The 23819-nt window shown below is 42.9% G+C and overlaps 1 protein-coding gene across 2 annotated transcripts in view; it reads right to left on the bottom strand.

Annotated features, from left to right (window-relative positions):
• Positions 1-23819, bottom strand: part of ICA1 (islet cell autoantigen 1) — a 153321-nt gene that overhangs the window by 6191 nt on the left and 123311 nt on the right. Inside the window, exons 8-13 of one of the 2 annotated variants that reach the window (XM_060108015.1) lie at positions 22483-22580; positions 20363-20464; positions 20157-20209; positions 17249-17314; positions 17109-17147; positions 6540-6809 (exon numbers count right to left, since the gene is read on the bottom strand). In XM_060108015.1, coding sequence (XP_059963998.1) covers positions 6540-6809; positions 17109-17147; positions 17249-17314; positions 20157-20209; positions 20363-20464; positions 22483-22580 — 628 coding nt within the window. The remainder of the gene's footprint in view (positions 1-6539; positions 6810-17108; positions 17148-17248; positions 17315-20156; positions 20210-20362; positions 20465-22482; positions 22581-23819) is intronic. The other variant, XM_060108014.1, reaches the window with a different exon arrangement.

Below are 23819 nucleotides of genomic sequence, written 5' to 3'. Positions count from 1 at the left end.
ACCATCCAACTATATGCACATGAGGGGAGAAAATGGTACAGTTGTGACACCAGCTATATACATATATTTTAAGCAAATAGTAAACTGAGCTGCAGTTTCACCCTCACTCATAACACTTTGGGAATTATTTAGGCGAGGGGTGCAACTAGGGTAATTATGGATGGAACGCCAAGCCAGACTTCAAATGTCTTGGCTTCTATCAGGAAAAAAAATGCTATTTAACGAGAACTTACTGTTGCGAATATTCCTGTAATTGCCATCAACTGTTGTCTAGTTGGTACTAATTAGTTGGCTGAGGCGTTTTTAACAGGAAGGTGTGGCTGGAAAGATGTCTCCCCACATCAGAGAAATTGTGTCAGGAGATGGGTGGTGAAGGGTAGAGGCAGGAGAAGCTGAGAGCTCTGTGAGCAAGATGACCAGCCTAGCTGTCGGTTCCTATGATATGTCAACTGTGCTACCCGTTTGCAGGAAACACATATAAAATTTTATTGGAGCAATCCTGGCCCCTTTTACTTACATAAGGGAAAATATAAATCAGCCAGAAATAACACCGGCCAGCTAGAGCAGCAAGCAAAGCCAAAATAATACCACCCAGAGCAGCACTTCACCATGAATGTAATATTTCACTAACTGGGAAAGCAAAAGCCCAGGCTGGGTTGATGAGCACAGCCCAGGGCGCTCTGGGGTGGGGTTGGCCATGAAGGGGAAAGTGGGAAGACCACGGTCTTGGTGGCCAAGCACCAGCCTGCTGTCCACACCTTCTCTGAGCCCCAGTTTCCATACCTGCAAAGGGTGGATAAAAATTCCTGCCTCATTAGGTTGTTGTATGGATAAAATGGGATCTTGGTGGTGAAACGAGGGAACACAGAGGCTGTAAAGAGGAGGCCCTCAGTAAATCTAAGTTGAATCTCAATTTCTGTATAAGTCAGCAGACATGAGAACCAACCCCCGAGATTGTCTTAGGACTGTTTTCTTTCCTATTAGTGATTCAATGTCAGTTGATCTCTCCCTTCCTTCTTGCCTGCCATCCATCCATCCATCTACCCATCCATCCAGATGTCTCTGTCGAACATCTTTTCTAGGCACTGAGCTATGATCGGGAAATATGATGGTAAGCAACACACACATGGGCCCTGCCCATGACAATCTAAAGCAGACAAAATATTGAATCAATTTTATAATGAGGTGAAATAAGAGGAATGATTAAGTACTGGGTGTAAAGGGAATGGAGAGCAGAAACACCTAACACTGACTGCTGGGGGAGTCCCTGGATGAAATGACACTGAACAGGAGAACCTGAAGGATGAGAAGTTAGCCAAGCAGAACAAGCATCATAAGCATGCAGGTGGGTGGAGTGCTCTGAGAGGAGGGTAGGGTCAGACTCCCTGGAGTCCAGCTTACAGACATAATAAATACATGGTTCTCCAGCTGAACAAGGTCATTGAGTCATGCTAAGTAAAGGCGTGGGGGGTATGGGCAGTGACGAGAACGGGGCAGGCCTTAAAGGACTCTGTAAGCCAAGCTGAGGAGTTTAGACCTTATGTGAATGGTGGATAAAACCACAACGCTTGGCAAGTCAAGAGACCTTTCTGGGGTCCCTTGATTTCCTCATCTATAAAGTGAGGGTAGAGTAGATGGTCACCAAGGTTCCTTCTGTGGACTAACGGAGGCACTTAAATTCTACAGATACCCAAGACCTGGGGATGTGCCCAGCAGGCTTAGAAAGTGCTGCTTCTTTGATGGAACAAACAACGCCAGTGGCTCACGCTCTGTGTTCAGGTTATCTTTAAATGCAGCCCGCAGCCTTTTCTTTCACATTATTCCATTTGAGTTCTGGAAATATGTTAGCTTGGAGCAAGGCTAAGCCAGAAACAGCAAGAGGAGAGCTCTGGTTGAGGAAAGGTAAATCTAAGAGAATGATCACGCTGAGCTTTCCATTACATTGGCTTTAAATGGAAACCCACCCAGATGGCAATAGCACCTCGGAATTAGGTAAAAACAAAAGAATATCCAGAAGGAACAAAGGGCTGTATGTTTGTGAGAATCTGGAACAAGACTCCTAACTTTGGTTTGCAGAATCCTAAATTAAAAGATGTCCTGGTGCACTTATTTTGAGGAGATGGTTATCTTTTCAGTATCAGCGTCTGTTTCTAAATTAAATTTTGGATGTTGGTGGGGAATTAAGAAGAATGTTTAATGAGGCCTATCAGCCTTGCCGGGTCTCTACCTCAGGCAGCCCCCCTCTGGCTGGCCCTCTTCCTACTCACTTTAAGAGGCCTCAGGAAGGTACAATTTTCTCATCACTGTATGACACAGAAAACCCCAGCCCCATCATGCTGGCAACTTCAGAAACCCTTAGAAAGTCTAGCTAAAATTGACTCCTTAAAAATTTTAAGCACAACTTGATCCTAAATGGAAGTTCCTTGTTTTGCTCTCCTAGAGGTTGAAGTAGGTGGGGGAAGGAAGATGTCACTGTTCTCTTACTAAATCCCCCTTCCTTTCTACTTCCCCAGAGCAAAGGAGAAGAGTGAGGACAAAGGCCAGAGAGGAGAGGAAGGCGGAGGAGAACAGAGAGATGAGGAGGCGAGAAGACTGAAGAGGTGGAGGAGGGAGGGGTAGGGAGGGGTAGGGTGGGGGTTGGAGTGCGGAAAGGCGCTGAGGTATCTGCGGCTGTGGCCTGGAGCCACCCACCTCTGTCCTCTGAACGCTGCCCCTGAGGATACAGCTCTGCCTGGACCTTACAAAGAGCTACAAAGGCAGTGGGGAGACTGAGCTAGACAGCACTACAGTGAATGAGGGGGCGATGGCTAGCACAGGCGAAGATTTTTGTAGACAATCTCGATTTCATATATTCTATTCTGGAATGTCACCCAACTTTTGTGGTTGACACAACCCTGCCTTCCCACACCCACATGCCTCCTCCACGACTGCATGGTTCCCCCCCCCGACCCCCATCCCTGTGCACACCCAGGATGCCCAGAGCCAGGATAACAGTCTTTACAAGTCCTGCTCCTCCAGAAGCACCCAAGGCAAGGCCTGAGGGAGCCCGTCCGGGAATCGCGTTTGTCCTCAGAGACATGGTACTTGGAGGCAACAGAACAGAATGGGGAAAGGCATGGATTCCGGAGTCTGGCGGTTCAGGCCCACAGTCCGGCCTGCCTCCTACCAGAGGTATGATCTCGGGCAAATTACTTACTGCCCTGTTCCTCAGTTTCCCAGGCTATAAGTTGGAGATGATGCCAGTACCTGCCTGGGAAGGGCATGGTGAGGATGAAGTAAGTTAACACACGTAAAGCACATGGGAGTGCTTGGCCCACAGCGCATGCCATAGGGAGTGCTGGTTCTTATTATTTTACCACGATAAAGGGCAAAGTCACAGAAGCAAACAGTTTTAGACTTCAGCATCTCTGAAGTAGGGGTTAACCCAGGGATAAGAAGATGACATTTGTGGAAAAGCAGAAAGCTCCTTCAGATGACTTGGGTCTCTCCTGATAGATTAGTGAGTCTAATACCTCGCATTACAGATGAGAAGGCAAAGGCCCAGAGAATGAGTAGCCTGACCAATTGCTGCAAAGTGAGTGCAGGGAAGGGAGTTTACAGAATAAAACCCGGGCTCTAAACTCCCTACCACCATTTGCCTCGCTGAGCCAATATGCCAATGAGCCTTTCTACTCCACGTTTAGTTTGACTACTTACTTATTTCAGTGGTTTATTTGATTTAGTTTTTGAGATGATCTGGATAATCAGGGGAAGTAGTTTCAATATGAGGTGCCAAAAGTTTAATAATTATTTAGATTCTTTTGCAATTCCTGTGTATAGATGGATTTTCTAGACCATGGATGCAATGGAAAAAAAGCTAGAGCCAACATCCACCTTTTGCTCTTTTTTTAGGAGGTTGGAGGGAGTCCTGACAAAAGCACAGAATATGGTTAGAACTGGATTACATGATCAATCATCAAAGCAGGGAGCCCACTCTTTATCTGTACATGTGTTTTGAAGGTTTCCTGAATCAGAGGGCAGCACTGGGGCAGAACTGTTGGGGGTGCCTGCTGGTAACCTGTAGGTGTATAGAAGCTGAATGGGCTGCCTCTTTAAAACACTGAAGTTCACTTTTCTTTCTGTCATTTTGAGCTCCACAGCCATTCAATTTATGGCTGTTGGCATGCAAAGGAAACAGGATAACTCAGAGGTTACAAAGTAACTCCTTTAACATTGATCTTAGTACAAACCCAGCAGAGGAAAGGAAACTTCTGGCAGCCAGAATGGTCCCTTTATGGTAAATCAGATCATGTCCATCCTTGGTCCAAGATGCTGTGATGGTTCCGAGTTCTTCCAAAGGCTATGAGGCCCTATGTGGCCCTACCCGTCTCCTCTCCAAGTGCCTCTCTCTCTCACTCCAACCCCGGTGCTTCTCCTGCAGACCCTCGACCATACCTGATCTACCCTGTTGTTCCCCCAACACTATCTCTGGCTCTACTTCTTCCTTTTCTCCATATCGTTGGTCACTTTCTAAGCTACAGTGTAATTTTATTATGTTTACTGTTCATTATCTCCTCTTCATTAGAATGTGAGTTCCAGGAAGGCAGAAGCCTTGTCTGTTTTGTTCTCAGGTGAATCACCAGTGCCTGGCGCCCAGAGGACTCAGTAAATATTTGTTGGACAAATGAGAAACTTGCTGAAGTGCTACTGGGGTGGTAACCTCCACTGAGACTCTGTTTGCCTGAGAAATAAATGGCCTCCCTTTGAAGTACCTCTTTCTCTTTCCATAGCACGAGCTTGCATCTCTCTTGCCGTCAGATCACTCCCTCCTTAGACCCAAGTGTGGTCGTGTGCATTTCTCCTGGCCATGGAGCAAGGCTGAAGTGCAAAGCCCACGGCCACCACACTTGTCCTAGCTCTCAGGCGGAGTTCTGGGGACAGCGCCCTGGGCCTGAGCTGAGATCTTCTTGCTCTACCTGCTCAGGAAGAGGGCGTGTGGCTCTGACTTCTCAGTGTCAGCCTGGGGTGCTCACAATAAAGTGACACTTGGCCACACCAGCGAGGGAGGAGCACTGCCACCACTGCTCCTGGGCAGCAGCAGGGGCCCTGGTGTCTCCAAAGCTGGGGGCGCCGGGGGGATTCATCCTCCAGCACAGCTGGAGAGTCTCCAGCAGCCCCCAGCTCTGGGCTGTGGATCCCGCTCCGGCCCCTGCCTCTCCCGACTCTCCCACGCCTTGTTAGTGCCTCTGCCACAGGTGGGTGGTGGTGAAACCCAGCCTTTGTCAGCCTTGCTCATCTGAGGTCCCAGCAAAAGAGGTGGTGAAACCCAGGGGTGAAACTCGGGGCAGAGATGTAGTTTTGGATTGCAGTTATCCCTCCTATCTCTAACTCCATTACTGAGAATAAATGAGATGGCTACAAAATAGGACTCAAAAAGGAAGATGAAAGGAATCATGTATTTCATAAAAAAGAGTGAAGACTTTTCTTTTGGTCTTGCCTACCAACTCTTGTCATGTCCATGATCTCATCTCCAAAGACATGAGGTGTTTTTTTTTTTAATTTAATAGCCCATAATTACTTAATCATTCCAGCTCTGCCACTTGTTCTCAGCTTTAAGTGCCAGATAAACACGTTGTTTATTAAGGAGATAGCCTAAATTCATGGAAAAACCAAAACAATTTGAGAATTTCTTAACAGTGATTCCTGTCTTACAATTAAAGCATGAAAGGAGGGGGAAAAGTGTTGAAATATTAAAATGGTTTCCTTCTCAAGGTTTGTTTGTTTAGAAACTCAAACTTCAAAATTTAAATTTCATCCTGAGTGTTAGTTTTTGCACTCGAAATCAATGTGCTCCCCACATCAGCAATTCTTAACCAGCATGTGGGCTGCTGGTGAGCCTCGGAGTACCTTAAGCCCTTACCAATGCTGCCGATCACCTTTGAGCAGTGTGAAAACTCTACTTCTGCTGTGGTAGGGCTTCTGGGGACTGTTGGGCCATGTGTTTCACGCAGAACAGGAACAGCTGAGCTGAGGGCATACTCAGGGTACTGGTAAGCCCGGATGGAGAGGAAAAAAGCACCCAGAAAGCTCCATGTCTATGGGAACGTGGAGAATGCTGCCTCATGAGTGTGTGGGAGAACTCAGCTAGGGTGATGGCCAAGAAGAGATGGCGAAGTCAACAAGCCACAACCGTGAAGGCAATCTGATCCCTCAAGTGTGCCATGAAAAAGTCTAAAGTCAAAGTAAGACAGTAAGACTGAGAACCACCCCTCTAGCCTTTGATTAATAGGAAATGTTAACAGGAGGAGAAAATTATGAGAAGAAATAGATTTTAAACCCTAATATATATCTTAAAGCTGGAATGTGATTCTGAAATTTGAGCTAAAGAGTCACTGAATATAAAAGGAAAATTTAAAAACAAAAACAACAAAAAAGGACACTGGCTATAAGATAAAACCCAGAAAACATTAAAAAAAAAGATAAGGAAAAATAGGCCACTGGATTTCAAAAAACAAAAAATGAACCAACAAAAAACCCATTTCAATCCCTGTGGTACATACCTTCCAGTGAGGCCTGTAAGTCTTTCATATTTTGATCTAGAAGCTGTGAAGGAAGGAATCCTGAGCCTGTCTGGGGCTTGGGGTCTGGCTCTCCTGGGGCCGCAGTGGGTGCTGGCTCCTTCACCTGACCGTCTCCAAACACAGCAGCCCACTCTTTGCTGAACTCGCCCTCTTCCAGGGAAGAAGCGTTGAAGATTTCACTCAACAGCAGCAGGTCATCTTTGTCAGCACCTTCAGGTTCCAGGGTCCCTGCCATTGGGCCCAGGCAAGCTGATCAAAGCAACAGAACACGAAACATATCACCACCAAGGGCCCAGGTCCTAGGGAATAAATGTAGTGGGGGTTGGGATGGGACAGGCCAGGTGATGGCTAGATTTTTTAAAAAGTTAATCAAAATATAAATTAATTCCCTTATAGTCTCTCAAGAAATTTTGGAATTAAATTTCTAGTCCCACTGAAACCAAGCAATACCCTGTGAGGACTTCCTGGGGACAGCCCCACCCCCCATGTCCCCTGCCTCTTGTTCGTATAAAAGCTTTAGTCTCCTAGGCCTTCCCAGAGTTTGAAAGAGCAAATTTAATCAGAGAAGTGAAAAAACAACAACAAGAACAAAGGAACACAGTCAAACAAGACAAAATAATAATAGCTGAGCCATAAAACAAAGTCAAAGACCTTTAGTTTCTCCTTAAGGGTTATAGATAATATCCTAAGCCATATCCTTGAGTTGTTTTACAGATACTAAAACCCCCACCCAGTGGAGGAAGTTAACTGCATGCCGACCACCAGCGTGTAGATGGGTTGGAACCAGAAAGTTGATGACTGAGATTCCTGTAACATCACCTTGTTACCTTACCATCAACCAATCAGAGAACTGTGTATGAGTTGATCAGACACCCTGCAAGCCACACCACTAAGCTTGCCTTTAAAACCCTTTCACTAAAAGCCATCGTGGAGTTCTGGTCTTTTGAGCATGAACTGCCCGTCCTCCTTGCTTGGCTCTACAATAAATGCTGTACTCTCCTTCACCACAACCTGGTGTCAGTAAATTGGCTTTGCTGCTAGTTGGGCAAGTGGACCCTTGTTTAGTTCTCACTCATTCTCTTTCCTTCAAAGCAAGCCCAGTTTCTGAGCATCATTAGAATTGCATTGAAATAGTTTCCACAAAATTCTAGTGTGTTGGTTTCTCCTTAATATAAAAGCACATTTACCACCAATACATTTCTCAGATATGAAACAAAGCCAGGATTGAAGGCATGTTGGAGATCTTAGTTCCTTGTTTGTATAGCTTCCTAAATCTTCCCACACAAGCCCAAAATTCACAACCAACGCACCATGTGGCAGCCTGCCCTGCCATCCAGGATGAGAAAGGGAGACTCACCATGCCCAGACTGACCCAGGGAGATGGGAGCAGAGGTATCAGGAAGTCTAACAATGACCAAGAAAGACATCCTTGCTTCCTGTCTCATTTGCGGCACCCCAACTGCATAAGGCAAAGGAAAAGCGGGTCTGGTTTGCCTGAGGGCAGCAGTGAAGGAATGACAGGAAAACAGGGCAAATCACACAGGGAACCACTAGAGGATGAGCTTCACAGACCAAAGAGCCCTGGAGGGTTGGAGTGAGCACTGGACCAAAGGAGGAGCCCCTGGACCATCCTTTACTTGCTGTGTGACTTTGGCAAGACCCTTAACCCCTCTGGGCCTCTGTTTTATCATCTATAAAATTTTATTAATAATGCCCACTTGAATATCATCAGGAAGATCAGAAGAAATACAACTGAAGCCTCATTGCCAGTCCAGAAGGAAGACTTTAGAGATTCATTCTTAGAATATGAACACTGGCAAACTACTAAATAGTGAGTACAAGTAGAATGGGGGCATTACTATCACAAATCGTATAACCTTTCATTGAGTTTTCTACGTATTTTGAAAACCAAGGATTGATGATTTTTTTAAACTTTGGCTTTGTTATGGTATCTAACTGCCACTTGGAAACTACAAACATTTTTGTTGTTAAGTCATGAAGAGAGGGAACAATCACGATTTACATTTTCTCTGAGCTAGCTGGTAATGCTGACACTGTCATATTAAGTGAGATGAACAGGTTTCCCTCAAATATATGCGATAATTTTTAAAAAGCCTTCCCATGAATTAAATAAAGCTCTTACATCTCTGTCGGCTTTACTGGATCTATTTTCAACAACACTTTATAGAAAGATCTATGACAGAGGGGATTTTGGATGTGCTGTACAGACTGGCTATCCATCAGGGAGGGGAGGGGGCCAGGCATGCTCATATCACTGTGGTTTAAAAATAGTGGCGAAATACCACCTTAATTGGACAGTTGTCTAATTTAAGCATTCTTCTTGTTTGTGTTATCACAGAGGTTTGCACTAAGATATAGCCTGTAGGTGTGGTGGTGAGAAGATTGGGAAAATGGCATTTTACTAAACAAGCTTCTGAGACAGTTCTGTAGTGACAGAGTAGTGCAGGAACCACTTAGGCCTGCGCGTGGTAGGGAAGGCAGGGCAGGAAAGGTGAGGCAGCTCACTGCTGTGAACAAAGGAAGGAACCTGGGCTGTGACAGGGTGTGTCCATCAACATGCATTTGGGTGTCCTTCCTCCCTCTCCCTCAGTCTCTCTCAGCATCACCCTTTTTACATCTATTAACTTCACAAACCTCTGTACTTCCTACTTTCAGTTGGGACCTGAGTGCCCAAATCTTTTCTCATGGTTTACTTTCTGGCCTGACTGAAACCAGATGATTGCTGAACCAAACTCTTTTTATTGGAACCAATTCAAGTCGATGTACAGACCCTAGAGAAACAGATGACTTTAAAGGAACATTGAAAATTATGTGCATTCCTCCCAAAGTCACTTTACGGCTCTCCACTGAGTCAAAGCCTGGGGGAGCCTTCGTTGCTTTCATCTAGATGTCACTCCAGGGAAAATCACAACTAACATTAGTAACTACAAATAATAAACCTTGAGAGCCTTTCAAAAATAACCACAGACTGGAAGAGCTCTTTGTGTTTACTGTTTAGGTTTTGTGCGATGGTATTTAGAGTAGACCTCTTTGGGTTTTGCTAACTTAGCATCCCTTTCTTCCTCCTCTTTAGTTTCCCTTCGGGGAGACACCTTCTCCTCTGATCCTGGTGAGATACCACTTAAGATGCCTCACCACCTTATCCCAGGTGGATGTGTGACCTAGGCTGGCCAGAGTCTTTCATTTCTCAGGGCATGGTGACTGGCTCAGGGATGGGCTTCCCTGAGTTTGGAATATGGAAGCTGGAAGGAAGCGGGGCTCTCTTCTTTGGGATTTTAAGTTCTAAAGATGCAGAGTTGAGGCTCCCAGTGATGATGGAGCCAAACAGGGAGGGAAGAGTCAGAAACAGAATCCTGACAACACTGTTTAAGCCCCTGGATACAGCCTTGCTTAAAGTCAATCCACCTAAGTTACATGCACCGATATCCATACATTCTTTTATTTTCTTTTAATTTTAAAGCTAAACTATTTAGAGAAGGGCTTCTATTACTTCCAACCAAATGATTTCCAACTAATAATCTATCCTATCCAACTCAAATTTAGTGACTGAAATAAGAAAAGAACCCACGGGGAGGATGATACTGTCCAGAGCTAGATCTGAATTGAGATCTAGTCTAAGGTCTACCATTGAACGTGGCCTATTACTTAGTGTCCTGGTTATTTAACAGTTAAAGCAGGCTGCACTGTGGATATTTTCTCTTTTCAGAAAACTTGTTAGCTGAAAGCATTGAAACTGACACTGACTTGAACCTGAAAACAGGGAAACCTCCTAATTATTGCCCTGATAATTAAGATGCTTGAAATTACTGTACATAACTTGTAAGAAGATCACAAGTAAAAAAGGACAGGTTTAGATCTGTAACCAGACAAGTCAAGACTTGAAAAATAACACTAGTCAGTTGGCTCTTAAGAATCATGCTATCATTTTCTCTGGAAATAATTCAACTCAACTGTGAGAAAATGAGGACACACAGAGATACGATAAGCTCTTTGAGAGAAGCCTGGTGAGAGTTACAACTGGAGTCACAGCCTCCACCATGTAGATGAGCAAGCGTTGCTCCTGGGTTACGGAGCCCCACCCTGCCTTTGTCTTAAAGAATGAACAAAGAGATTGCAGGTTCATTGCCTTGCAATGAACCTACAAGACTACCTGAAGAGACAAGACTTATTATTATTCTCTTAAATGCGTATACCAGGAAGAGGGGAAACAAAAGGAATCTCACAAATATATTTTCCATTTTATAGTCTCACATTGTTAGGCATTAAGTTTAAGTACTAAGCTAAGATAAAGCCAAGTGTTTACATCTGAAGAATTTATGGAAGGTGCCCAGGCTATGATGAGCTGGGGGCTGGGGGCAGGGGCAAGTCACCAAAAGGTCATCTAGCCAAATCCACAGATACTCCTCCTAGCCCCCTTCATGCCCTTGCTGGCTCTCAAGTCTCCATGTTTAGTTTCCCATCAGTAACCCAACCACAGATATTACTACAAAAATAAAGGGCAACACATGTGACATACTCAAATTCTCATTGCTTGGCCTCCAGCTCTATGACCCTTCATGCTCTCCCTCATCCTTTGCAAGGTTAGCCCTCCCTATGCTCTCCCCATGCTTGTGGGAGCCTGCTCCGCGCCCAGTATTATTCCAACATCAGCATCTGTAATCGTTCATTCTCCAAGGCTTCCTCTCCCTGACCTCAGGTGTGTGCACAGCCAACAATGTCAATCTTCACTTGATATTGCCGTCTCTCCCCACACACCCCCTGTCAACTTACTGTCCTAGTTTCTTCTTTCTTCTACAGCCACACACTCTACTTTGTCACCACTCTTTTTGGGGCTGTCTGTCATCAAGATCCTGCCCCCACCTACACTGAAGTGGCCCTCTTGAAGGTTAACAGAGAGATCCTGGTGGCAGATTCCAAGCCCCTTTTCTCAGGCTTTGACCTCTGTAGCCCTTTGCACTAATGCCCACTCTGGAAATGCTGTCATCTCCTGTGAGTCCCCATCAAGTGGCTCTCTTGGATGTCCTCCTGTCTCCTTGACAATACTTCCCCTGCTGCCTATTCCTATTCTGGTCGCCCTTAAGATTTCCTCCTAAGCCATCATCTCTCTTTTCCCTACATTCTCTACATAGAAGATCTCAGTTGTTCTCATGGTTCCAGTGTTGCTTGGGAACATTCTCAAATCTCCATCTCCAACTCCAACTTCTTTCTTGAACTTGGATGACAAATTCCTACCTGGGGGCCCTTAGGGGTTTGCCCATTGGCGAGCCTACTGGCGCTCCATAAAAGGCACCCTCATGTTGTATACCTTTGCTTAATTCAGCTGTGAGGTTATTACTCCCTTCCTCAAAAACCTTCAATGGCCCCCTCTGACTCCTGAGTGAAGTAACACTCCTTATGGTGGGTTCAGGACCACTACAGTCAAGCTTTAAGGCAGCCCTTTCAGCAGCTCGCCAACACTGCCTTCGGGGAAGCCTATGATTCAGCAAAACTCCTCCGCCTGCCATTCCTCAAACATGCTTTCCTGCCTTCCTGTCTGAGAACCTGGTGTTTTCTACCAATGAGATGCCCAAAGAGAAGAGTCATACTCAACTGAAAGGGATCGTATAAATCATCTCCTCTAACTCATTTTACAGATGAGGAAAAATACACCCAGGCTAGGTGACCTCAAGGTCATATACTTTATTAGTTATAAATTATCTGGCTGGAGACCCCTGGCTTACAGGTCAAGTTGTTTTTTTCAGTGCACCACACTGCTTTCACTTCAGAGCCTATTAAGGATCTCATATATAAACAAATATTTAAGCTTTGTAAAGTTTGTAGGGTTCCTAAGGTCATAGGGCTCCACTGGTAGCTAGGCAAAGCTCACAGCTGCAGGCACCATGGCAGAATGGTTGAGATGACAGGCCCACTCAGCACGTTTACCCTGCCCTGCCCTGCCCAAGGATTCAAAAGTAAAAACCCTATGCCTCTGGGAAAACACTCCCTAGGAACAGTGATTCTGACCCAGTGAGTTTTCAATGAGTGAAAACTGACCTTCAGAGGAAGCTCTCAAGTTCACACTGAGTGTGGGTGACAGAAAGCTAATGTAGGAGCCAGGTGACAGCCCACTCGGGTGATATTTTTGAAATCATACCGAGGTTCATGACCTCAGCAGAAATTAGGAACACAGAAGATGGAAACATAACGACACAGACCCAAAATGAGAGCACAGGAAAACAAGCAGATAAATGTCACAGAAGTTCCCTTCATCTGTGTGTGAAACAGGAAGACACTCTGGTTTGCTCCCTGGTCCCCACTCTCAACATTATGACTAATTGTAAAGGCCACACGCTTGAAACACACATGAAAAACCCCAAACACCAACACTATCCTCACACTTGGGTAGGAAACCACCTTACGAAGCTGTCTAACAAGAAAAATAGTCTTCATTATAAAAGGCTCTGGTAACAAATTGTACTTGTTTGGAATTCAAGAATACTGCTTCTGAAAACTCCCTTCTGGTGAAAAAAGACATGGATAGTCATAGCAGATGGAGGAAAACCCACCCTGCCCACTCTCTGGGACACACACACACACACACACACACACACACCAAACAAAAAACAAAACAAAAAAACCCCTCCCCCATCAGAGAAAAAAAAAAAACCCAACAATGCTAGACCCTGAGTAGGCACTCAAAAAGTACTTTTTGATGAGCCTGCTCCTCCATTGTAGCATTAGAGCTTAACAAGCAAGCAATATTACTGGACAACTTGATACCTGGAGCAGGGGTAAAGCTACGTAAAACACTACAGACTATAAGGTGATCAAATAAGAACAGTATTTGGTTTTAAAGTACACCATTATCTCATGAAAGGAACCAAGCCAGCAGTTTTCTCCCTAGGAGACTGAGGGAGACAGGGAGAAGGGAAAGTTTATGAGAAAAGATAATGAGCTTAGTGTTTGACACATGGCTGTGAGGAAGCAATGGGATCCCTAGTTAGCTATATATATATATATATATATAGGTAAGTACAGGAGACAGCTCCGAATGACTGGGCGGGACCTGGGTGCAGGGACAGAAATGCATATTACTGCTACAGGCTAAAGCTTCTCACCCAGACATATGGGAGCTAGTGAGTGAGTGTCTGTCTCAGTCATTTGCTAATTGGCCAGAATTTAGAATCACAAGTCTGGAGATAGAAACTAAGGAAGCAGCCAAAGACAAACATTTTCATTGTAATATGAACAATTAAACCATTTTAAAATTGGTCCAGTTAGTCCTAGAGAGGGATATTTTGGATAAGGCCGAGTTAGGAGATTTAGGTGAGCTGAATTCATGTAACTCTCTTCTGCTTTATCCCACCACTTTCCGTTCAGTTATCTGAGAGTTATTTTTCTTGGCCCAACTTTGAGGAATACAAGACTTTACATGTTATAACTCGTGAACTGAGACTAAGGACTGTCACATGTGGTCACAAGGTGATTTCAGAGCCACTTTCAAGTATCTCAAAATGTCACTCAGTTTCTTTTTCATTTAAAATGTTTGTATAAACTGGCCAAATATTGGTTTTCCATTACATTATCTATTCAGTAGGAGAAAACACATTTCATTAGGACACTGAGTCGGAGTGATTCGGCTCCTGAAGAATTGTGTCCTTGCCGTAGACAGAAGCGGTCTACTCTCTGATAACACTGTACCAGGGCTTAGCCATGACTTGTCCAACAGAATCACCACTGGGAGTGAACCAGCCTCCAAGCAGCAGGGTGCTAGAGCTTACAGCTCCCCCAGTCCTATAAAGTCAGCCATCCCTGGATTAGGCTCTTTTTATTTCTTGATTATTTAATGTCTTACATATTATAATCAGTATTTTAATTCAGGATTTGGGTCTTCTGGCAGTTTTCCGAAGGGCACACATTTGGAAGTCAACTAATTAAGAGTATTCTTTTCTTCCATCACCGCAAGTTCTCTGTACACTGAGAGAATATTTTTATACTCGTGGCCATGTTAATTTTAAAGCTGATGCTACCCCTGGGGCTGCGGATGCAGAAGAGGCAGATAGAGGGAAAGCACGGCTGGTGACTCAAGGGGGGCTTTGTGGGTTGGCAGAGATAAAGGGAAAGGAGAAATTATGTGACACTGCATTTAACCAAGAAAATTTGTAAATCAGTTTTTCTGCCTGAGAACGAGTACACATTTTGAGGAAGAGCACATTCATCTCTTCATTTTCAGAATTAAACTGAGTGCTCAAAAAAAAAAAAAAAAGTATATGAGCCGCAATTCTACGAAACAAAGATTGTAACTATAAACCAATGAGGTGTGGAAGTTGTTTTAAATAAGTAGAAAGATATCAATCTTATTCCAACATGTCTTGGCATATGCATTAGAAGAAGCTCATGAAAGTAGGCCTGTATCTTGGGCAGTTAGCATTTCTGACTTAATTCTGTGAAGAAAGGCATGGCTACTGGGTTAGTGTTGTACCACTATAACCAAGTTTAAAAAAGTCCAAATCCAAAACCAAGAAACTTTTTTTGAAGAAGCAGGGAAACACGAGACTATAGACTCAAATGTGCTTGTGTCTGTGTAAAGAAACACTAGAGGGATGCACTAAGGGATGGAATAGAAAGGAGAGTGGGCAGCAGCAATGAGAGTGAAAGGTTTGCTTTTGTTTTTTTTACTGTATACATTTATATCATTTTGATTTTTGCACCAATGTGAATATACCACCTAATTCAAAAATTATGTTTATTAAAATAATGAAATTAAATAGGAGATAATAAAAGCAAAGAGCAAACTATATAAACAAGAGGTGGAGAATAGGATAAATCATATTCCTATCAAAATAAATTGAAGCTTATGTATAATTATAAATAATTTGTTAAAGGTTAAGACTTGCTAAAACTAGGTGGTGGGTACCTATTACTTGTTACATTATTATCCTTCTCTCACCTTTGTAAGACTGAAATATTTCCCCCTCCAAAAAATAATTTGTCTAAAAGCACTTTTATTTCATCAAAATATTCTATCCTTAAGCCAAGGGAGAAACATTTTTATGAAAATATAGGCCATGTAATGGCAATCTGCATTAATTATTTGCTTTTTTACTTTCATAACCTGGTGTGATTTCAGTATTTACAAATAAGTAGACATTCTGATAAATACGCATGAACATTCATGAAATACTGCACAGTGTGTTGCCTAGAATGAAAAATTAATAAGGAAATTGGGTTTCTGCCCTCAAGTTTATATGCCTTAGCCTTGGAAACTTTTTTTTTTTAAAGCCTTGGAAAATTAGTGCTAGAGTTGTGATGCCTTTCCAATTTTGAAAAAACTTTAACCAATGTCCTCTGTTTTCCAGACTTTCTCCTCTCACACTCTGGGAATTAAATCCAAATCAAGTAAAGAGTGAGTAGAGAAAATCATCAGCCCTAGGTAACTGGGGCCAGCAGGTGATCTTGGCCCACTTCTAGTCCTGTAAGAAACCTGTAAGACCATGGCAGACGGTATGCCAGCCACCCAGGGCAAGGGATGCTCTAGAATTTAGCTGAGAATCTCAGGGGTAGGATGGAAAGCAAAGGCTATGACCAAGCTGAACACACTCAATTTCTTGGGATCGCTTAAGACTAGGCATGTCTCATCCAAATCCATAGGTCTGGAATCTCTTGTGGGGGGTTATTTAGTAAATGATTTTAGGTCTGGTGAACTTGGGTGTGGGACCTGGCCAGGCAAGCTTTCCCTGTGCACTTAACTAAGGTTCAATGAAGATAAGCACAGTACATCAGCAGGGCAAAATTTCTTTCTTTCTTTTTTTTTTAATTAGATTTTTCTGTTTTTGAAAATTGCCTAAATTCATAATTTATAATCTATTTATTTATTTTTAAAAATTTACCTATTTTTGGCCACACTATGCACGGCACATGGGATCTTAGTTCCCCAACCAGGGATCAAACCCACGACCCCTGTAGTGGAAGCGCAGAGTCTTAACCATTGGACTGTCAGGGAAGTCCCAGCAGGGCAACATTTCTAGTCCTACCATCTCTGCTTACCGTTTGGAGAGTGTCCCTGTGTCAGAGACGATGAAAGACCCTTTGCATACTTGATCTCCAGTCTTGGCAATAACCCAGCAAGACTGTTGCTACTGACTCCAATTTACAAATGAGAACAACTGAGGCTAAAAGAGCTTAAGTATGAAGCAAGTTACTTAAGGCCATAGAGATCATTTATAGGAGAACAATATTTAAATTCAGGTCTGTCTGATTCTGAAAGCCATGGTATTTTTCTACTCCAGCATTCAACCTCTGACATAATAGCTTTTAGTTTTAGTAGTTTGAACATTATGTAATTACACTAAAGATGACAGATCTACACATACTATTTGTGCTTGAGCATATTTGAAATCACTTATAAAGACAAATGACAGTCACCTAAAAACAACTGCTTGGGAATGCAAAGCTATTCAAAAGATAAAAATTATACTTTCCTGCATGAAACAACAGTATTTAAAATATTAAACAAATTATAACCCCAAAGAAATACATAAATCTTACCACCTTCCTCGAGTTTCATGTCTAATAGTTCATCTATAGGTTCATTAGAGGAGAAGAAAGAAAAGAAAATTGAGTCATTTTCATTTTGTAAGGAGTTTGAGTCAAATTACTAAAATTGAGTTGTTTTCCTTAATCTAGATTACCTGAGCATGCATTATGTATAGAGCTTTTGTCTAAGGCAGATAAAACATTTTTTTCATCTTCAGCTGTAAATATAATACATGCATTTGGTTATCACCAATTCAGAAAGGTGTGTGTGTTCATATACTAACGCTAAGGTAAATACATGGCTTCAGGAAGAAATGGTATCCACAAACTCACTCACGCAGAAGCAGGGGTCCTCAGATGATAATTTACTCAAGCTGCTGGCTCTCAAGGAATGCTGAGTTAACAGCCCTGAATCCTTGTTTTGTTTGGTAGAAAACTATATGACACTGATCAACAATTCTCCTTCTACGGACAAATGTGTGACTTAAGTACTGGAAGATCGAGTGACGGTGCGCTAAGGAACCTCAGCCACGTGGGCCTGGCTAAAATAAAAGGGCAGATTACGGGTGAAAGAAGCCAACCTGTAAAGGCTACATTCAGCGTGATTCCAACTATATGACATTCTGGAAAAAGCAAAACTATGGAGACAATAAAAAGATCAGTGGTTGCTAGGAGTTTGGGGGAGGGAAAGTTGAATAGGTGAAGCAACGGGGGATTTTTAGGACAGTGAAACTACTCTGCATGTGGTGGATACATGGCATTAAACATTTGTGAAAACCTACAGACTGTACAACATCTAATGGAAACTATGGAATTTGAGTGATAATGATATGTCAGTGTTGGTTCATTGATTGTTTACCCTGGCGGGGGATGTTGCTAGTGGGGGTGGCTATGCATGTGCGGGGGCAGGGCATATATGGGAACTCTTTGTACCTTCTGCCTGATAAAGTGTGTGTGTGTGTGTGCGTGTGCGTGTGCGTGTGTACGCACAATATAACAGCCTTAAAACTTGGTTTGCTCATAGGTACATTAGACTTTCTACAGGTCCCAGAATAAAAGACAGATGGCACTTCATTATAATGGATTCCATTCTGTGTATATATAAAATAAGGAAATCAACATTTACTATCTCAAAATATTATGCAGCTACCACAAGCAAGTGAACATACAGCACAAAGAGAAAATTTGATCCCCCTGTACTGTCACATGTTGTATAAATATATGATCTATATTGATAATTTGAATAGAAATAGAATCAACTGGAGTTTACATTTTTCCCACAAAACTAAAAGTTTTCTATTCAATTACTTAGATTCCCACAGGATTCATGCTGTTGGTCCTGCATGATCCTGAGGCTGGAGGGTGTGGATCAATACAGTCAGAGACTCTTACATGGCCAGCCTGCCTCTCTGGCTTCTTCTACCACTTACTCCCTCCGTCAACCTCTAGGACATTGTTCCTCTGACCTTCCCCTGGTCTTCCCTGGCTCATAGTCTTTGCCCAGGCTGTTTCCTTTGCTTTGATAGGTCTTGCAGTAGTCTTGACTTAGCCAGTTCCCCGATGCCCTCAAACAGGTGAAGTCACCCTAACACACAGGCCCATCGCCCTTGCAGCCCTCACCCAAGTTGGAGTTGCCCAGTTACTTGTGTAATTGTTAGGTTACCACCTGCTTCCCCTTTTGTCTGTAAGCCCCATCCTGGAAGGGTCTACCACCACGGGCCCAGAGCCCTGTGCTGTGTCCGCCACAGAGGTGGCTCTCAATTAACATCTGCTGAACAAATGAACAAGTACATGAGTAAGTGAAGGCATACAAGCATGAAGGGATGACAGGAAGCCAAGCTGTAGAGGCAAAAGGTGACAGTTTTGTTTTTTTTTTCCTGTTGAAAGACAGATGGGGGAAAAGCAAAGGAAGCAGTAAATGGGAGAAGAATAAAGTAGGTGATGTGGTTGGAAAAGTAGGAAGGAAGATGGAAGGAAGAGAGAGTGTGAAGGGAAGAGATGGAAGAAAGGGGGAGTTCCAGGGTGTAATCTGCCACCTCCTGTCTCCTGGAAAGGCTGCCCCAGCAAAGGGCAGAGGCAGATACATTCCGAGAGGGCCAGGCTGAACAGGCGGTTGGGGTAGTTTGAGTTCTCTTCCTATCACCTATAAAACTTTCCCCTGCATCTCCAAGAATTTGAGTCCCAGTGAAAGGCTCAGCTTTCCATCCTGAGTTCTGTCACACTTTACCCTACCCCGTGCTCCTCATGCGAGAACCACCAGTGAACGAATGGGCTGTAATAGCAGAAGGCAGGAATAGCTGACAAGCCCTTCACAGCACACTGTCTGGTCCACCAGTGCTCTGATTCCTCTTCCGACCACACAAGGGTCAGTACGCCAGAGGGATCTGCTGTCACTCAGTACTGAGCAGGCCCAGGAACCACCTGGAAGAGCAGTGTCTGAGCTCTCCCATCTGTTCCCAACCATGACCAATACACACCCCATGACACAGCCAAAATCGAACTCCCCTGATGTCATCATGTAATCTCTTTACAACCATCTCTACAGCCCAAATGGCAGTTACAACTCATAAAGGTAATAGCAGAAATGTTATCACCTGTTGTAAAAGAAATAGTATCAATTGTGATGCTCCCCTGACAGGCTGCTGCTGAAATGACTAATGATGCTGTTTTCTAGTTCAAAATATATAACCTCTCTCAATAACACTACAGGGTCAACAGCACTGATATTTGAAAATTTAAAACTTAAATGATGGGGAGGGTGGGAGGGAGGGAGATGCATGAGGGAAGGGATGTGGGAACAGATGTATATGTATGACTGATTCACTTTGTTATAAGAGGGAAGGGATGTGGGAACAGATGTATATGTATGACTGATTCACTTTGTTATAAAGCAGAAACTAATAAAAAAAAGAAAAAAAACTTAAATGATAGGAAGCAAATTAATATAGAATTTTCTCAATTGGAAAAAAAGGTCTAGAAGAAGTTTACCAAAAAAGAAAATGAGCTGGCCGTTGTGCAGCAGTATTTCAGAAGCAGTTCTAAATAAAAATCGAAACTTACTCTTAAAACTAGAGGATTCCTTGTGCTGGTTTTCATCCTCTAATGAAATTAACCTTAAAATTAAAAAACAAAGTTTAGTAATGTTGTTCTGAAAATGTTATACTTATGATAGAGCCAGATTTTCTGTACAATATCTATTACTGTACATACACACACACACAATATGAACATACAGTCATTTACATGCTATATATTTTTGGAAGAAGAAATAAATTTGCTGGCTTTCTTCTGTCCCTGTATTAAAACTGGTTAGTAGTATCTTAACATCTGAATTTAGTTTCATGCCAAGGCACATATTCTGTAAATATCTAGGTGGGCAGTTATGTATAACAAAGATAGATACTTACAGTTATCACTTTAAAAACATAGTTTAAAAACTGATAGACAAGCAGGTGTTTATTCTGATTCCTGGTGTTACAGGAGAGGATACCTCAGGAGGTTAGCTAAATTACATAAGGCTGAAAGCAGGATCATTCTCAAATCCACAAGACTGTCGCCTACTGAACTCTCACTATTCATGGGTAAGATCATGGCGCAGATACATCACCACCCTGAGATTCAGCTGGTGCCTCTGAATCCCCCTCCTAGCAAAGTGGTTCACTTTATCTGCCATTTATGAACAAAATTCTTATTAAATTTCATTGTCATTTAAACTAGTTACTAGGTTATACTTTTTGAGCTTCAAAAAAGGAAGTACTAAAAATAATGAAGGAATATGAAATTAATTAAAGCTAACCACCCAGAACTAATCTTCGGTGGTTCCTCTCTAAAAAGTTAATGCTTTATTTTGATTGCAGTAACATATATAGGCGAAAAGAAGGCACCAGAACTCACTCCAGGCCCTGCCTCTTACTATACTAGGGGCCACAGGCAGTCCCTTAACCTCTCTGAGCCTCACTTCCATCATTAACACAACAGGGAAATGCCTACATTAATCACATGGAGGGTCATCATGAGGATGAGTTGAGATAACATGAATAAAGCACCTGGCATTGTGTTTCATACACAGTAGGTGCTCACCATTGCTACCAGGAATAGGTTAAATTGCTTCCCCCTAAAATAGTCAATTGTACTAGATTCAGAGCACATTCTATAGCTGTTCCTACAGTGAAAAATTGTCTCTGTTCTGCACTAAAGAAATTTTCTAGTATTTGCTTTAAAATTAAAGAAGGCGGGCTTCCCTGGTGGTGCAGTGGTTGAGAGTCCGCCTGCCGATGCAGGGGACGCGGGTTCGTGCCCCGGTCCGGGAAGATCCCACATGCTGCGGAGTGGCTAGGCCCGTGAGCCATGGCCGCTGAGCCTGCACGTCCGGAGCCTGTGCTCCGCAACGGGAGAGGTCATAAAAGTGAGAGGCCCATGTACCGCAAATAAATAAATAAATAAATAATAATAATAAAATAAAAAAATAAAATTAAAGAAGGCTACTCTTGGTGGTAAATACCTCCGTCAGACAAAAAAGATATGTTTAAAACCTGATTTAGAAACAGTAAAAATGTAAACCTGTTGTAGCACAAGATCATCATCTAAACTTTTTTGTGTGGAAAAGGAAGAGCAAATGGAGGTAAGGTAATCTACTAGGTTAGCCAGCTCAAGATTAACCCCATTCCCACGGGCTATGACATCTCAACAGAAAAAGACATAGGTTCACATGTAAACCTCCTCCTTGCTGTATGAGATGAGGAATCATGCAGCATAGATGTTGAAAAGTTCATCTCAGTGTTTAAAAATGACTGGAGGAGCCTTCTCTGTAAAGAGGCAAGAAATGATGATGGAGAGTCACTTCCTGCGCTCAGAGCTGCTCTCCGCTTCACAGAGGAGGAAACAGAAAGTCTGCATGTAGAAACAAAATGTCAAGACCCAAGACTTGTGTATCATAACACCCGAGTACTACATGTGTTGTGAGGTAAGCTAATAAGTTATTTCCTTCTATGAGAGAAAAGCTGGGGATTTCCTATCTAGGACAGGATCTTGTAACTAATGGTGACAAAAGGAATAGATGGGGTGCAGAACTCCCAGAGAGCAGGAAGCTGGGGCTGAGGCCAGGGAGCACTGGGGACCTTTGCCCTCTCTTGCCCCAGTCAACTCCTCACAAGTTGCCCTTCCTAAGACCCCAGAAAGGGGTCTCTTCTTGGGATAAGCGAGTCCTGGCCTAGCAGGAATATGTGACGGGAGGAGTTTGGCCTAAATTTTAGTACATCTACTCAGAGAAGTGAGGAAGTAAAGCAATCACCCCGTGTCAGAAACCCCGGCAGACTCGGTCAGCGAGGATGGCGGTGGCCTTACCTGTGGGAAGAAAGGTTTGCCAAGAGAAGGAGCTGTGACTTACTGACTTGGTTCCTCCACTGAGGCCTCTGCACTTTCCTGCTGGGCAATCCTCTTCCTTTCTTCTTTCTCAACCAGCTTTTTCATAGGGTCTTGTAAGCTCTTGATCAGGATAATAGGAAAGAAAACAAAAGAAAATGGAAGATCAATTAAAATCTCAACTGCCACTGGTCCCAGTAATCAAACCCTGAATTAGAGGTTTGGGGAGGTAATCCTGAACGAAACAAGTTGACAGAAATGAAATTTTAGATGTTCTCAGACCTATCCAAGAAATACTAGCTTATAAAGGAGAGTTGTTTTGCCACTAGATTTATGTTTTTCCCTTTTGTGATAAGCTATTCAAAAGAAGGCATTTTGGCTATTGCTAACTTTATGTTCCATCTTTAACATGCAGCTAAGATAAACATTCTGTTCTGCTTGCAGCCCACACACTGACAGAGTAGAAGCTTTCTCTCCCCCAAAGATGAGACAATTTTATTTTTAATTTTGTTTGCTATTTTGCAATATAAAACAGCTTATTTTTAAAAAAACAAGAGGAAACAAACCCTTTTTTTTTTCCAACCCAAAATAGTGGCTTAACATATTTTGACAAGTTAACTCCCACGAGTGGACAGAGCAGGTGCATCCAAATCTTTGTAGGTTAAAAACGGGTGAGAGTCTTTTTTTGACACATAATTTCTTTGAGCGACTGTTCTTAAAGTTTATGAAATATTTAAGGAAAGGTTTTTTTTTTTTTAAAAAAGCAAGTGCCAAGGAACTGTACACCAGTGACAAAGCCTGAAGAAGCAAAACATGCCTGTAACAGCTGAATAATGAGTTATACAAAAAGATCTCTATTTCTGGCCTAATTATAATACAAACAAAAAAGAAATATCTCAAGATACTTATCCTGCTTATATTCTCAGAACTATTAAAATTCAAGTCCTCATCCTTTGGGTCTTCACCTCTCTGTTCCTGTCTCCCTCCTTCCCATTCTTCACTTTTCTAGTATGACACACACACAGAGGAGGCAATAACTTTTCATATGCCAACTCGGACTGATTACTGATGGCTGACCAGAGGGCTGGGTGAAGATGGTCTGAAGGCTGAGTCTTGGCGGAGTGGAGCTGTGATTGGTTTTGGTGTCTGCCATGGACACCAGATGGACACTGGTATCACTCCTCCTGCTAGAATAATTTTCCTATAACACCCAGGCCATCACGTTACCCTTTTTCTCAAGAACCCATTGTAGCTTCTTATTTCCTTCCATTTCTAGTCTAAACTTCTCTGACCAATTTAAAAGATCTTCTAAAATGTGACCCTATCCTACCCTTCCAGAGTGCGTTCCCACTAATCTCACAT

This window comes from Mesoplodon densirostris, chromosome 9 (assembly GCF_025265405.1).
Source record: "Mesoplodon densirostris isolate mMesDen1 chromosome 9, mMesDen1 primary haplotype, whole genome shotgun sequence".
NCBI classification, from domain to species: domain Eukaryota; kingdom Metazoa; phylum Chordata; class Mammalia; order Artiodactyla; family Ziphiidae; genus Mesoplodon; species Mesoplodon densirostris.
Note: the sequence above shows the minus strand (reverse complement) of the source record. Positions and strands in the feature narration are given on the sequence as shown.